This window comes from Hirundo rustica, chromosome 2 (assembly GCF_015227805.2).
Source record: "Hirundo rustica isolate bHirRus1 chromosome 2, bHirRus1.pri.v3, whole genome shotgun sequence".
NCBI lineage: Eukaryota > Metazoa > Chordata > Aves > Passeriformes > Hirundinidae > Hirundo > Hirundo rustica.
Window position 1 is genome coordinate 13,964,565 of NC_053451.1, and position 16,722 is coordinate 13,981,286.

Genomic DNA, 16,722 nt, shown 5'->3' on the forward strand with positions numbered 1-16,722 from the left:
ACTGTGCTAAGAGCCTTCAGCGTATTTGAAATTCAAATCTTGTATTTTCTTGAAAGGCTATCATGTAATTCACTGTGTAACGCACATCTGGAAAGGCAAAATCATTTTAAAAATTGAAGAATCTTAGCAATCCTTTGAAACCCAAGAAATTAATATGCAGCTCACAATCTTAAAATGGCAGACCGTGTAAATAAACCAAGTGCTTCCTTCTCTGTCTATGCTCAAGATAAAAGGAAGAGTTTCCAATTAGTATTATGTTAGTATTTGTCAATCATGCACAGACTATTTTGGACATCTTAATTTCTCCTCAATAATTATTAAAATTTATTAATAAATGTTTTACAGTTTACTTGTCTATAAATCTGACCACCATGATTCTTAGCCCTCGTCCAAAGTATATTACATGCTTTATAGCAAGTGTGACAGTTTCAAACAGGAGAAGCTGAGGACAACTTCACAGCTTCTTGTGAAGTTCTTCTGCGAAAAAAAGAACACAGCAGGGATTGGTCTCTGCTTTTCCACCTTTCAGAGAGAGCCCTGTCTTATCATGAGTGGTCATCATGTGAATTTCCTTACTTTTGTCTGATTCTACCCATTATTTCACCAGGAATTTTTTTTTTTTTTTTTAATTTTGATTTTGTAAGTGCCAAAGGAAAGACCTCATTTTGTCTTTCTCTTGTTTTAATTTCCATTGTAATTTGATTACATATCACCCAAATTTAAATATGATTTCTGTTGATCCAAACTGCATCTGTGGTGAATAAAATGTTCATAAACAAATATAATTTGTTCTTTTCCTACAAACTCTTCAAAAATTAAGATGCATTTTAACACAAAAGGAATATGATAATTTTCCAGTTACCAGAATATACAGATGTATAGATACTGGCAAATAGTTTCAAAACCATTTTTAAAATTAAAGTAATTTTGAAATCAGCTTCTGTTTTACCATGGAAATATATTTGTAGGCACACAAAATGTTTTTGTGGAACAGATATAGAAGTTTCCAGCTGGGAAAAATCCATTAAAATTAAAAAAAAATACAAAGTAATTAAAATACTTTAAAAGCAACTAACAATCCCCACACCATTTTGTGGCTATTTTTCACTAGCCCTCTGTTCTTCATAATGCTTCTGATTATATATATCTATCATTTTAAATTCTAACCAAGTTTTGGATCCTTACTAATGAGGACCTAAGTGGTAGGAATGCAAGCGCACACATGTTCTAGAGAAGATTTACAAGTCATAGTTGTGAAGACAATACAGCTGTTCACAGATCAGTGGAAACTCTAAGTGTTCATTTAACCTTTAGCCTTAGTGTCATGGAAACCTGTAGTGGTCTTTCACCCATAACACCCTTGAAAATGAAGATTCCTTCTGGCCAGGAGGCTTTCAATTACACTATTGATCAGAGCTATTTAAAGGATTATGAGCTCCTCATTTGGGCTGTAAAAAAATCTAATTGCATGCCAAAGAACAATATCTGTAATGCAGTAGGTTTAGAAAATACCACCATTGCTACGCATTTGAAAGACTTTGATGAAGCAAATAACTGCAATGAAATGGCTAGCAACTTAAATAGTTATTCATTAATTTTTAGCTACCTAGAACACTCGTATTTGCTGGTTTACATTGAACCTAAAGGGTAACTTGCACAGCTAAGTTTTAATTTAAACATACTCATGCTGCAGCTACCCTGATAGTATGTGTGAGCTGAGATCAATTTTTATTTTGCCAAATACAGCTGAACTATGTAGTCATAAGGAACCTTAATGAGATTAAACATTTTGTATCAAGGTGAAAATGCATTACATTTTTCTTGTTATATAGTGTTTCCTGTCCTATCTCTTAAGTTCAGTGGGTGATATTTCAGAATTTCCAAAACATCTTTCACAACCTGGTGTTAAGAAAAAAATCTGCATTGACTTTCTATTTTCGGTTTTAATTTCAATGAATGTGATGAGCCCACACTCCAAGGTGTGATTCTGACAATATTAATGATTCTGATCTTTGTGAATCTTGTTAGCAAAAACAGGTAGGTAGTATTTTTGCAACATTAAAATTTCAGAAGCAATTATTTTAGGCATAAAATGTGCCACTAACATATCCCTGATATGTTTTATTTATTAAATAGCATGATGAAAGCACCGTGATCTTTTGAAAGTTCCAGAGGTTTGCATCTCAAGCAGCCCAAATACAACAGAAGCTATATTGCTTCATAATAATTTGTTTTCACTGCATTGTTAGAGTCAGGTGTTGTATATGGACTATAATAAACATATTCTGAGCTAGAATAAATGTTTCAAACTCAATTGACATCCGCAGAGGCAGGCTAACTTGCACCAGTTTAGAAGTTAATCCTGCCTGCTACAATATTTAATACCAATCACACAATTGTTCGGTTGTTCAAAATTTAAAACAGCAGCACTATGGCTAGTAAATATATTAAAAAATTAAATTAAAAAAAAAAAATTTCTGTTATACTGATTTTTCGCAGCAGTCCTAGCCTTGTGTATATTCAAGTATTTCCCATTCAGTTTGTATGAACTCATTCTTTAGACACAAAGGTTATATTTTGTTGCTTAACAGACGGCTCAGAGAAAAGGTTCAACAACAGAATTATTTAAGATGCAATGATCTTTCAAGAAAAATGAACATGAGCATTTTACCTCATCTTCAGGATATCCCACTGGTCATGGAATGAGGCTTATGCACTCTCTTACAGGTTGCAGGGTCCTTTATTCAGTATTGCAAGCATGCAGATGTAAATTATCAGGGAAAAAAATAGGAGTTCATGGCTTTAAAAGGTGATGAAATTATTTGATAAGTAAGGTGTTAAATGGTGTGATTGAGTTTACCTTTTCTCTGCTGGAAGGAGTGGTTCCATCATTTAGATTACTCGGATTATGAAAACGTTTTGTATAACTGTTAGATATTATTGCTGGTGAAAATGGAGAATGGTTGGTACCCAGGCTAGAATAGCTGTAGTGTTTCACTTTTAACTCAACAGATTTTCTATTTTAGACCGTAAATTGGGTAAGCCATTAAACACATTTTGATGTGACATCAAAGGTGTGTTTTAAGTGCTATCCCAAATTGAAAGAGTTATGCACTTCAATTCTTCTCTGAATCAAGGTCTTAATTTTCATCCTATGTTAACCAAATGAGCCTCATGATCTTTGCTAACAGATATTTTTCCATGTACGTGTTATCTTGCAGTGGTGAAATAAAACTTGTGCTGAAATACTTTTCAAATATGCCAACTAATTGATAACCTCTATCTATGGCTCCTCCAAAAATAATGCTTTTAGCCTCTTAGAGGCTGACTTCAAGCAGCTTCTTGAAACTTGTCCTGCATGGCAGAATAGGGCTCACAGCAGCAACAGAGGATGGTCAAAGGTGTTGGTGCCAATGCCTGTGCCACTGTTTTAGTCTTGACAGATCGGCCTCCGCCCATCATCCTCCAGGGCCCTGTCAACCAGACCTTGGCAGTGGATGGCACAGCTCTGCTCAAGTGCAAGGCCACTGGCGACCCCCTCCCTGTCATCAGCTGGCTCAAGGAAGGGTTCACCTTCCTGGGTCGGGACCCTCGGACATCAATCCAGGACCAGGGGACGCTCCAGATCAAAGCTCTACGGGTGAGTAACGGCAGCACAACGAGGGCGGCGGGTTCTGCGTGTCGAGTTTGGAGCTCTTGGTGGGTGCCTTAGGCAGCTCTGCAACCTTCCTTTGTCTTCAAAATTAACTTGTCTTTTCTACCGTGCTGTTCTCACCAAGTCATTATCCGTTCTTTGACACTGTGTAGGGAAGGGCAGGGGAAGAAAGAGCAAAACTAGCTTCAGATTTCTATGAGAATTCCCTAAAAACAGAATTGGTGTTTATAATCGTATGTATGTTCCAATAGAACACAGGAGTTGGGGGTAGATAGAAATAGAAAAGAGGAGTCCTTCCTTATATTTTCATTTGTTTCATCCTGAAGCCATTGACCTCTCTGTGAAAACTTAGAGCAGTTCCTTGGCAACACCTGACCATAGTACTTGTGCTAGCACGTGATCTGGAGCTCATCAGGGTTTGACCATGTGCTTTCTCCATCAACAACTCATCAGTCCCGAGCTGGCTGATTTATTCCAGTGTTTTGCTTCCTGGAAAAGTTCCACCAGGCTGAAAATGGGAAAAGACAACTAGTACTGTAGCATACATGCAGTCATATGCAGAGGGATTTCTATTAAAAATTAAATGCCTATTGTAATATTTACATTTTTACACATGAGATAACGCAATATTCTATAATACTTCAAATAGGATATTGTCATATGTTTTTGATAAATATTGCATCACTAAACTCTTTTTTGGCTTTTAAATTTTCTCTGTTCAAAGATAAACATTTGTTTGTGTATGTTTGGACAAGCATGCATATGGAAAAATAGTAAGTGAAATGTACTCATTTGTCAAGAACTTGAAGATAATTTCAGAAACCATTTAATTTAGTCAGGAGAAATGTCTGCGCTTAATTTTGCCATCCAAAAAATGTAAATAAACATATTACTAAAAGCAAGAAATAAAGAACGGTTTTGTTTTCTGATACCATCTCGTCAGTGATCGTAGATGAATTGTGAACTACCTTGAACAAAACAGAATTTATTAAAAAATTTATGCTAGCTTGCCTTGAGTAAACAATTTGTCGTTCCTCCCTGGGCTGAAGGCAGGTTTAGGCCATGAAGGTTAATGCATTTTTCCTGTAGAGATGGATTAAAGAGTGCGCTTGAATAGTCAAGATTCCCCAGTAGTGTTAGAAAGCAGCAATTAAAGGTGGAAGCTTAGTGATTTCAAACAAACTTTCAGGCATTGATGATGGGCTTCTGTGGAGTGTCCACGAGGCAGAAGCTCTTGGGATACCTGTCTGCATGCTGCTATGCAAACAATGAAATTGGTTCCGAATCGTGCCAGCGCATTAATCTCACTGTTAGAGGCTGTGTCTGTAAACTAAAGGAAAATAAAATTGCTTGCAAGAGGAGAAGAAAATAGTATTAGTAGTGAGTGTGGTTCTGAAAGACATGAGGCTTTTATTGATCCTTAAGTGGCTCGTTTACTAGTAACCAATTTTCCTTAAAGGCTCAGAAAGACATTTTTTAGAAACGCCTCTATAGCAATAATGTGCCCTGTTTGTTTGACTCAGGTTGAAGAAAAAAAACTACACAGAACCATAAATACAATTTTTCTCCTGTGCCTTGCAAATTTTACGAATTAAACATGGATTTAGATGAGGAATGTTTAACTTTTCTCTCAGGTCTACCTAAACAAGGACTAGCAGCACTTCCTAAAGAAAAAAAAGGCCACAAAAATGTCCAAATACGTTTACGTCCCCGAGTTAAAAAAAAATTAATAATTGCCACTCACATTCCTCAGCCTTCTGGCTGGGGGTAGATTTAGATTGAGTATGAAGAAGAAATCTTCCCTGTGAGGGTGGTAAGGCACTGGAACAGGTTTCCCAGAGAATTTGTGGATTCCCTATCCCTGTTCAAGGCCAGGTTGGATGAGACTTTGAGAAACATGGTTTAGTTGGGTGGAACTTTGAGCAACCATAGCAGGGGAGTTGGAATGAGAGGATCCTTAAGATCTCTTCCAACACAAACCATTCTCCAATCCTTTTCTGTTATTTCTGTTACAGCACAATCAAATGATTCATGAGCCTGTGACAGTCACGTGGGCCACAGTCATATCATGAACATAGAGATTTTTCTGATCAGTCAATCTCTTAGCTGCCCTGAGGAAGACAACTAAAAACTCACATATGTCACTCATTCTATACCCCTTCAGACAGGTCAACACTGATGGAAAACTCCCTTCTGCTGTAGAAATACATCACACTAGGATTAGACACCTGCATTAACTAAGGAATTAAACTTTTTTTTATTGAATAGTAAAGATTTTTCTGTTCACCTCCCCTGTTAGTTTGTTACTTTCCATAGCACAAAAGCAGTGTAGATAATTGAATTACCAACACACTAAATCTGTATCTAATGCATCCACAACCTGGAAGTTAGATAATTTGCCATAGCTTGCAAGAAGCAGTGTACTTCCAGCTCACTTTGTATGTTGTTTGCCTTCTGCAAGTTCCTCTGTTGTGTACACCAAATACCTCATTGAGTATGCTGTGCCCCATCTGTCACAGTAGTACACAAACAAAGTTGAGAACCATAGCCTTGAGAAATATTCCCCATTATCATATAATGAAGAATTATGTATTTAATGAAATCTCAGAGAAAGCAAAATAAAGCATAGCTTCAGAATGCTACAAGGCTCTCTCCTCTGGAAAATCTCTCCTTTCAAGAGTCTTTCTCATTTCAGTATCAGCACTACTATATTTTGAGTCTTTGAGCCATTGTCAGAGGGTTTTTCATTATTGCTTGTATTTCGCACAAATAACCATGTCCTGAAATGCAAGTTATGCTCATTCAGAAAACTGAGCTAGCATTAATGAGTTGCTTACTCCTCTACAAATGGTACACTGCAGTTTCAGTGTATCTGAAGGAGAATAGCAACACAATTTGTACATGACAAAGCTAAAAATCAAAGTATATATCTACAAGTAATCTAAAGAACATTTTGGTTTTTTGCCTTGACAGTCTTCTTGAACAGTGACGTATAAGGACATATGCTACAGTGCCAATCTGCATTTAACAGAAAAACCATTACAATTTCTTAAAGCTCTTGGATACAGTTCTCTTTTCATCAAGTCATGTGATGGGGAATAAAATTCTTCCTTACCACTAGAGTCAGCACTCTTCCTTTTTCACTTCTACTTCTACCTCCAGATTACTGTGCTTTATGTATCGTGGAAGGAGAGCCCCTCCATATAATTTGTGCTTTGTAAAGTTACCATTTTCCATCCATCCCTGCAGTCGTCACTAGCTCCTGACTCAGAAATCTTTAAATTGAAATAGGAAATAGGAAAACCCTTAGCAAATTTGCTAGTAAGACAGTTTATACAGCAATGAGATTAATATTGGCAATTTGATTCAAAGTAGTCTCCCCAACTAAATTTAAAATATTTGAACTGACAAGGGAATCACAATAATTTTATACAAATGTGGGGGTTTTTTACTATCACAGGGCGTTTCAAGCCTGAAATAAAATCCCACATGAAACAGAAGAAGGGTAAGCATGGTGTAGGACCTAATTTAATGCTGCTCTTTGGAAATTGCTCACAGGACTGTCTGTGGAGAGAGAACCACTGTTAAGTTTCAGCAGCATTTGTGTGTGAGGTGTATAGAAATTGCTTAATTACTTCATAAGTGTCTAAGGTGATGTAACATCCTTCCTGGCACTGGAAACTGCCCTCTGGGCCCTCATGGGATAATGAATGCTGAGATTTTACCCTTTAAGAGATTAATTATTTTTATACTGTTACCTGATTTCACCTGCATTTGTTTTAACCAGTGCAAACATGAACCCTGTCAAAAGCATCCTTTCTGGAGCATTTACAGTGCTGGTAGCATTAACAATATGAAAATTAAAATTAGTAAAGTATTATAAGCAAATAATCTTATTATCGCTCTCTAAAGGCAAGCCACCATTAAATGATTGTTTAAAAATGTTTGATGCCTTCTAGTCTGGTGTAAAATGTAGGCTAAGTCCTTCTTAGCAAGGAACATTAAAAAAAGAAAATAAAAGTAAACTCAGCTGACTCTAAAAGGTTGTTAAAGCTGCCCTTGTTCCCCTTTTATGTCCAGCTGTCTGATACTGGGACTTACACTTGCGTTGCTACAAGTTCCAGTGGGGAGACGTCCTGGAGTGCTGTGCTGGAGGTGACAGGTAAGCTATGTGGGCACATGAGGAAGGTGTGGGCCATAGGACAGCACTCTGAGTCAAATCATGCCTTCTAGAACTTCTGGGCTTGACATGGAGAGGTTTTGAATGAGAAGGCTCTGTTCGTTCACACAGCTTGCATTTCATTGCTGTTGTCTTATAATGCACACTGAGATTGCAACAATTTTCATGTTTGTGTCCAGTGACTGCAATATGCTTTAATTCTTCTAATAGGAGTATTAATAAAATGTGGATTTATCCAGTAATTGGCTTAGGCAAGAAAAGTCCAAAGTGCCTTCTGTGAGTAGTGCTGTCGATTTGGATACAGGAACTTTCTCAGCAATGTTGTTGTTAGTATTTTATGTGCATTTCAGCAAGAAGGGATTTTTTGTTATTCTTCCTTTAATATATTTATAAATACCCTTTTGAGCTTTGCATTTTTTTTTCTTTCATTATGTACTTAATGATAGCTCTTCATCCAAAAACACGTGGTAGTAATGCAGTTGTTGACTTAGTTCTGTGTAGATTAAGAACATCCGTTATACTGACTTTGCAGATGTGTGCCATGTTGTTCATTTTAATCTTCTGCTTGGATCAAATTATATAACCAAGGATAAAAAGTAATCGTTTTGTATTTGCCTTTCACAGAATCCGGTGGAGCGACAATCAGTAAAAATTATGATATAAATGACCTCCCTGGGCCACCATCCAAACCTCAGGTCACCGACGTTACTAAGAACAGTGTCACCCTGTCCTGGCAGCCAGGGACCCCTGGAACCCTACCAGCTAGTGCATATATCATTGAGGCTTTTAGGTATGTGAATTATACCACTTTTAAACCCCTTTCCTTCTAATTTTGCTTAAACCCTGGTACCAGGGTTTTGTGGTGTTCTTTTGGACTGTACACATATCATTGGAAGCTCATTAAATGACTCAACTCCGTAGAAGACATTGATTCATATTCTTTACATCGATTTTTTTGTAATTTATCACTTTTCTTCTAAGTGATTAATTGGAGGACATCTAACTATTTCTTCAGGTCAACAGGAATATAAGAGAACAATGGAGTAATTATTTGTCACTTCTCCCTTAATATTAGTGATCTGTGCAAGTCTCCTGTGCAAATGCTGCAGGTTCTTGGCTATCGTAGTATAGATAAAATGGAAACAAATGGGTAATCCTGAAACCCCTCTGCAAACTTTAATTCCTGCTCTTGTTAAAGCAGTACCTGTTAAGGAGTCAAAGTGCTTTTAATTTCTATTTTTTAGTGGTTTAGATAAATGAAAACTTCCAACTGAAAATATCAGTATTGATAATTTAGGATTTTATCCTGCAGATTTGGGCTGTAAAAAATCCAGGTGTTCCTCTCCACACCACAGCAGTTACTGTGTGGTCCAGAAGAGCTCCTGAGCTCCAATGCAGCAAGTTTGTTTGAGCATGGGCCATACATGTATCTCTAGAACACATTTTGAATTAAAAATCTGCACCTTCTTAAATGTGTTCCTTAATCCAGATCTTAAAAAAATTACAAATACTTCAGTTCATCTCTAAGTTAAAATTCATGCAAGAATTTTTCATAATCATATGCATGCAAATTTCAGCTGAAAGTTTATGTATGTAAAGAACAGTACAGTATTTGCAGTTTGTTGGTTTTGTTCTAGAACTTACTCTTTATGCATTGTATGAATGAAGCAATTCAAACAACATAAACCTTGTAGCTTTCCATTTCCTTTCTCTTTTATATATATATTTAAAGACTTTTTTTTATCAATGCTATATAGCAAAGCATAGTAAAATAAAATTTTCTCTTTAAACTTTTCTGATGTTTCACCCTAGATAAGCTTTAATGGCATCCCATGAATAACTTTTTAAAAAGCCAGACATTTTCATTAAAAGCTCTTTTAACAATCACATTTGAAATCTTTTCATATGGTGGATTGTAATCTAATGATAATAATGTTGAATTGAAAATGTAGTAACATAAAAAATATTCATATACTTTCCTCCATTTCAAAGCATTTTTCCGAAATTGTTTTTTTAACTTTGAGTGTGAATTTAGTTCGAGGAGAACACTTTTATTCCAATGGCAGTTCATTGACATAGTTTACTTAGCAGCATAGAAAATTATTCTTTCAAGAAAATAAGGCTTTCTAAGGCTTTTGCTCAAGAGTAGCCTGTTTATCATTCAAATTTGCTTTACAGCTTTCAACCCCTTCCTTTTGCTGGTATTTTAGAGAAAAAGCAGAAAGTTTTACTTTTATTGCAGAGAGAAATACTTTTGACAGCTGCATTATGATTTTTAGCCCATCCCGATGCTCTAACTGAAACAAATATCTATAATTTCGCCCCACTTTTACTACTTCTTTCTGCACTTAGAATAGATACAGGGTTACGAAATAGGTCCTTTCACATCTCTATTTTTTCCTTGCATTAATTTATAATCTTCCACACTGTTCTCGTTGCAGTCAGTCTGTGAGCAACAGCTGGCAAACGGTGGCCAACCACGTGAAGAGCACCCTGTACACCGTGAGGGGCCTGCGCCCCAACACCATCTACCTGTTCATGGTCAGAGCCATCAACTCACAGGGCCTGAGCGACCCCAGCCCCATGTCAGATCCTGTCAGAACCCAAGGTAAGGGGCAGTCCCAAGGTGTACGCGCTTGAGCTGAAATAGAAAGAAGGAGCTGTGGGTTGACCGATAAGTCAGTCTTGGCCATTTGGCTTTAGCACACTCACTGAAGACTCATGATTTGAGCTTAACCAGTAAAGATGAAAGTAGTCCAATGTTTGCTGCATCAATCTGGGGCTAAGGAGAGAAAGGTTATGTCCTTAATCCTTTGTACAGTGTAGACCTTTTGGTTTGCAGTTCACTTAGACTTGACTTGCCCCTGGTTTCTGTTGAAAGCAATGTGAGTTACCCAAGCTTTTCTGAAAAGCACTCTGAATACCCTCTTCTCCTCAACATCTTTCCTCTCCATGTCCTTTCTTCCTCTCCATTAGCAGGGGTATACTATGGTAACAAGTGTTTATAACATGCAAGACACTGTGTTTAGAATTAGTTTTAATCCAAAGAAATGCACAACACGAGTTGATGAATCGGAGCCAATATTTAGGCAGAAAATTCATGTAAATTTAGGCATCTGCATGCTAAGAATACATAGAAGTTATTCTGAGAAAGGTATGGGCCTTTTACTTCTATACCTACATTTCTGAATTCTTTGTATTAATCCATTGCATAAACCAAGAGAGAAGGCTGAAGTGAAATCCCTCATTTGTAGGGCAGTGACAAGATTGGTAGCTGTGATCCTCTACTGTTACTGAACCAGCTACTGAAGTCTGTTCACTTTGCATCGAGCTCTAACTGAATATAACTACCACAAACAGATTTCCCTTCACAGCATGATTTTTTTTTTTTTTTTTGGATTTGACAAAACATTGTTTGAATACTTAATTCAAGAATGTAGTTCAGTGTCAAACATGTGCTAATACAGAAATTCATAATTCTTTGGAATCATATTTTTTTTAATACAGAGTAATAGCTCCTGTCACAGTTAATTTAAAATTAAATCCTCTGTCTCTGTTTACTGTTATTCAGAGACTTCTGTCTCTGAAGATCTGAAGGTGCCCATGGGAGAGCTCATCCTGAGTCAGTCTCTCTCGCATGTTTTTTGTAAATTATATGGGTCCTTTGCTGGATGGAAAGAGATAAACAAGGGTAGGGTGGTATTTCTTTATCACATAACCATACAGCCTCCCTCATCCCAGCCTAGCCCTGAATAAATCTGTCCTGAATAGTTATACCCTCAAAATAGTAATTATGGCTGGAAGAGGAAAAACAGAGCTGCCTTCTGAAAAGCTGGAGGAGTGAGTTGTGCAGGGATTTCATGGCCTGACTATCCATGGAGTATCGCAAGGTTCCTTGTTTTTTATTTTCCCATTATTATAGGGTGACTCGTGCTTTTCATTGCAACAGCCTTTTAGTCTGCATAACTTATCACCTAACTAAAAAAAATAACAACTTTGTTTGGCATTTGAGTGTCAAGTATAGACTTTTTATCTGACATACTGACAAGCAATTTGATTTCAGTAAAAACATGTCTTTTAATTAGCTACAGCATGTGTTGCAGCTTCCATTTCCAGAAGCTGTTTAGCAGTCAAGCACACTGAGACATGTACAGGATTTATAGCTTCTTTGCAAGCCTGCAGTTTAATAGAATTAAATCATAAAATCAATTGAAAATTAACATAATGTTTTGATCTGATTTCTAATTATGCCTGAATTCAATTCAGGCTCTCAGAAGAAGCTGACACGTGGTGGAAAGCCTATTCACAGTGGCCATGGAGAAATAACAAAGCAGCTATAGCAGTGCTATATAAGAATAATTTGCAACAGGTATCTGTGGTAGCTTTAATAGCTGAACATTTAATGTCCTGGTATTCAGTACAGCAAATATAAGTAATAAGATTCCATGTAAATTTTCACTGCAAGTAGATAATGGTACTTTCAAAAGGTTTACCTTACATGACTTATGTGAAATAAGGACAGAAAAATCAGTAACTACTCCAATGAAGCTGGTTTCTTGTTGGATTATTAATAGATGAAACTATATACTAAAAAAACTCTTCCAAAAAGCTATATATATCCCTGAAATCTAAATAATAACAAATAATAGTATATTCACTGAAAGCTGATAAGGTGTTAAAGAAAATACCTAACAAATTAAGTTGTGATCAGGATGTAACTTCTTGCACCAGTTTTTCTTGAGTCATGATTCTATTATTGCAATACTTAGTCATACATACCCTTAGAGGCAGATCAACTGCTTGTCCACCAGGAGCCTCCTGGACATGTGAAAACGACATTACACTGGGAGCATCACACATGTTCTCAAGTGTGTACATACCAGAAAACTGAATTCCACACGTGCATCTTGGCATTCACTTCTTACTGTTATTAGTCCATGTTATTCTGTTTCTTCTGCACACATGTGCCATTAAAATGATGAAATGCTGTTCATACAAACTACTTTGTAGAAATGTCTTTTCCTCTGAGGGAATACACAGGGACTTTGTTGGCTGTATACCATAGCATAACTGAACCTAAAGTGTAGCAATGGATAGCTGTAGGTTTATTGTACCAACAATCATAGCTTTTTGTAGATAGAAGCATAAATTATCGTCTTTTAGACCAGTCTGAGTTTCAGTTTTATTTTATAATGCCTCTGTTTCTTGGCTGCTTCAAACAAACATAATTTGCTAGACAACCACCTTCACTGACACTCATATTTGGATTATATTCCCTTTGGAGATCCATGGAGCCATTTTAATTTGGATATCAATAGAAGCCTGTGGCAATATTGTTTATTGGTGACTCAGAACCCATAACAATCCAGAATTATGAATGTGAATTATTGATCATCAAAAGCTACTTACTTTCAGGATCTGGAGATATATGATTAAAGTTGTTATATTTAAAGATTTCATTTTTAAGACAACTATTATTTCTTTTAAATAGCATTTACAAGATAAAAATAAATCATATGGTGCCTATTCCCATATCTAAGTATATCAGAAAACTCTTATGTATGTATCTTTTTCATAAGGATGTGATGTTGATGCAAAAAATGAGGAGCTGTCTTTGACTATTGAATCCAAAGGGAAAAACAAGCAGAATTCAGAGATGCCTGGACAGGCATGACCATAATTTATCAGTCCTCTTTTGAATATCTCTATAATCAGATTTTCACTAGAAGAAACCCACATACACTTTGAAGGGCCCATATTCTTGAAGAGAAAATTTTTGTTGTAAATTGTTTTTGTTTGCCTTTTACTAGATGAGAATCATTTTGGCTTCCTAAATTATTTTATTTTTTTTTCCCCTCATGTTTGCAGTAGATTTCATTAGCTATGTCTGTTAAGGGAAAATTTGCTTTGCAGGAGAAAATGCTATTTTTAGTATTTGGCTTCTTGTGTGCATGGCATGTGGGGAGAAGAAGCTTAGTGAAAGTTTGGAAACATATACTGACTTAATGTCATGTGTGCTCTATCAAAATTAAAAAAACCCACTCTTCATTTTCTTCAATTATACTGACCAATTTGGTTCCAGACATCTGTGCAGCATTATTATTATCTGAGTATTTTGGAACTAGTGAGCACTGGATCTCTCTCATCATTTACCAGAGCTGAGAAAACTTTGCCATCTTGTCAGAATATTCCTTTAAACATATTTATACTTTATGATTTCCTAAGCTGCTAGAGGTGGATGATTTGCTTGCATTATTTGATATTTGTTTGTGTTTCAACCTTTGTGTTGTATTTTTTTAAAAAACAGTGCTATAAAGGATGTTCAAGTCAGGTCATTAGGCTACTCAGGAAATTTTATTGATGCCATATATAGCTCTTCTCATTAAAGTGATGCTTTCATATGTGTGCCTGGCAGATATCAGCCCCCCAGCACAAGGTGTGGATCACAGGCAAGTCCAGAAAGAGCTGGGAGATGTCATTGTACGGCTGCATAATCCTGTTGTGCTGACACCCACGACAGTGCAAGTCACCTGGACGGTAAAGCTTCTGCTGTTGTTACCTTAACAGTCCTTTCAGTCTGCCTATTTTGCCTATTTATCCCTTCAGTGGATAACCTTCTGGTTTACCACCCAGAAATGATCCAGTCTTGACCTCAATGTGAGTGCTCTGACAATCTAACATACAGCAGTGTGTGTGTGTGTGTGTGTGTGTGTGTGTGTGTGTGTGTGTGTGTCTGGCAATGAAATAGTAATTTTCTCTTTCAAGTCAGGCTGGTTCAATGTCTTCAGTCTTCTTCTTGAAGCAAGTTAGCTGTCTAGCTAGAAAATTGTTATAAAGAGGAATATGCTTGAAGGATAATTGATCTGTGGATTTGTTACGCTGCATGTCAAAAAAGAATCAAAGTTAAATATCAACAAGAAATCACTGTATGAAAAAGTACTTTCCAATTCAAGTCATAGTGACCTCTGACAATACCCTATTATTTAGTGACCCGAAATCAAAAATATCTTTCCTTCAGAGCACTTGTAGTGAAGTCAGAAGCACGTGGTGCTAGTGCCTGACACACTGTGTATCATCTGGTTTTCCAGCACAAGCCTTACACACAGTGAGTGAATATCCTTTCATTAGAGAAGACCAGAGTCTCTTGGGCAGTGCTTAACAACATTTCTATTTGAGGGGTCAAACTACTGGGTAGAATTTCTAATATAGTGTTTGGCTTTCAAATTGCTCTGTTTCCCTTCCTGAGGCTTGATGGAAAGGATTTGTAAGAGTAGGAGAGAATTCCCAGGGCGCTGCACACCACACAAGAGTGCTTTGCTCTTGGGGCATCTGCTCAGAGGAGGGAAGAAAGCCACAAGTGGAAGAGTGAGAGAAAAACTGCCCTGCACAACACCAAAACAGTTGTATTCTATAGGAAAAATTCTGCTAAGGGGGCATTCACAATGCTCAGGGTTTTTCTTCTACATGTCATACTGCTAAGAGCTTAATGTGTGCAGGGGATTGCACAGGAGGAGATAAGAAGTGGTGATAGTTTGTGTATTATAAGGATTACTGTTGTTTTTGCAAATCTTGGCCATTATTATGGGGGCTTATGCACCATCCTTGTTCTGACAGATTTCAGTGGTCAAGGTACAGATTAGAATAAATAGAGAAACCCACAATTTTTTCTTTCATGGAAGGTTATTTAAAGTATATGTCACTGCATTTTGCTATCAATGATATCAGCATGCAGCTTGGCTTTCTTAAAAAGCTTCACGTTTCAGCTACAGTTCCTCCAGAACAGGCTGACTAATCTTTGTCGCAAACCCTTTTGCCCAAGCAGATGGATCAGCAGTAGAAATTTTGGATGTTAGCAGAGAGTAATTGTAAACCTGGATCACATCCATGTGGTGCTTCTTCATGTCCTCTTTTGGGTGTGACATCTATCAGAAATACAGATTCATAGGCTGTACATTGCTTTAGCATATACTGCAAAAGGAAGCTCCAATATGACCAGAATTCAGTTTTATACCATGTAAACCATGTCATTATATATGTTTTATCTATATAGAGAGAGATAGATAGTATGTATATGCATTTGTGTGTGTGTATGTATGTCTGTGATATATATCCCTCTAAAAGAATTTCCTGGTGCCCCTACTGAACAAGTAATGAGTGAAGAAATAGTAAGGTAAAGACAAATTGTTGGAAATGCAATGGATAGCAGCTTATTGGGAAGATCCCTCAAAGCAGTGACCCTGTGCCGCCTGACAAGCGCACAGACCTCTGTAGAGGCATTTTGGAATTGCCCAGGGGAAGAAAGACACAAAGAAAGATCTCTGAAGCAGCTAATTGGAAACTATCCAGCAACCAGAACAAAACCAATTAATTAACCATAGTCTCTAGGAAAAAAACCCCACTCTATCCAGAGAATAAAGTCCACACTATTAACATAAAATGGATAGATAGTGTGGCTATCATACAAAAGGACAGAAGTGCCATGAGAATCGTAAGACTCTTTGTGTTGGCTCTCTGCAGTTCAAAGGGTGAATGCCAAGGAATGTCCTTGGTTACTGACTTTCTGGCATCCTGACTCACAGCAAATTAACACCGCTTTCTTCCCTCCTTTATGGGATTGTTTTGGTTTTTCTTTATTTCTTTCAAATTTGAGTTTAAATTTTCAGAAATGGTTCCCTGTGGCTGTGTTGCAATTTTAAAATATGCACATACATATACAAACATATTTTGAAAAGAAGGTCAGGCTTACAATATCAGTGTTAAAAAATAAGAAGAGGAATGTCAAAAGTTAGGTTTTCATTGCCGCTTAAATTTATTCCTCTTGTGTATAGATATTAAAATATAGCTGTAATTATCTGGTCACATAGAGGATCTCTTCTTCATGGAGCTA

The 16,722-nt window shown here is 36.8% G+C and overlaps 1 protein-coding gene across 9 annotated transcripts in view; it reads left to right on the forward strand.

Annotated features, from left to right (window-relative positions):
• Positions 1-16,722, forward strand: part of ROBO2 (roundabout guidance receptor 2) — an 865,503-nt gene that overhangs the window by 769,444 nt on the left and 79,337 nt on the right. For all 9 annotated transcript variants that reach the window (XM_040055477.2, XM_058419277.1, XM_058419279.1 and 6 more), the window contains exons 9-13: positions 3,435-3,640; positions 7,736-7,817; positions 8,460-8,625; positions 10,277-10,443; positions 14,251-14,372. In XM_040055477.2, coding sequence (XP_039911411.2) covers positions 3,435-3,640; positions 7,736-7,817; positions 8,460-8,625; positions 10,277-10,443; positions 14,251-14,372 — 743 coding nt within the window. The remainder of the gene's footprint in view (positions 1-3,434; positions 3,641-7,735; positions 7,818-8,459; positions 8,626-10,276; positions 10,444-14,250; positions 14,373-16,722) is intronic.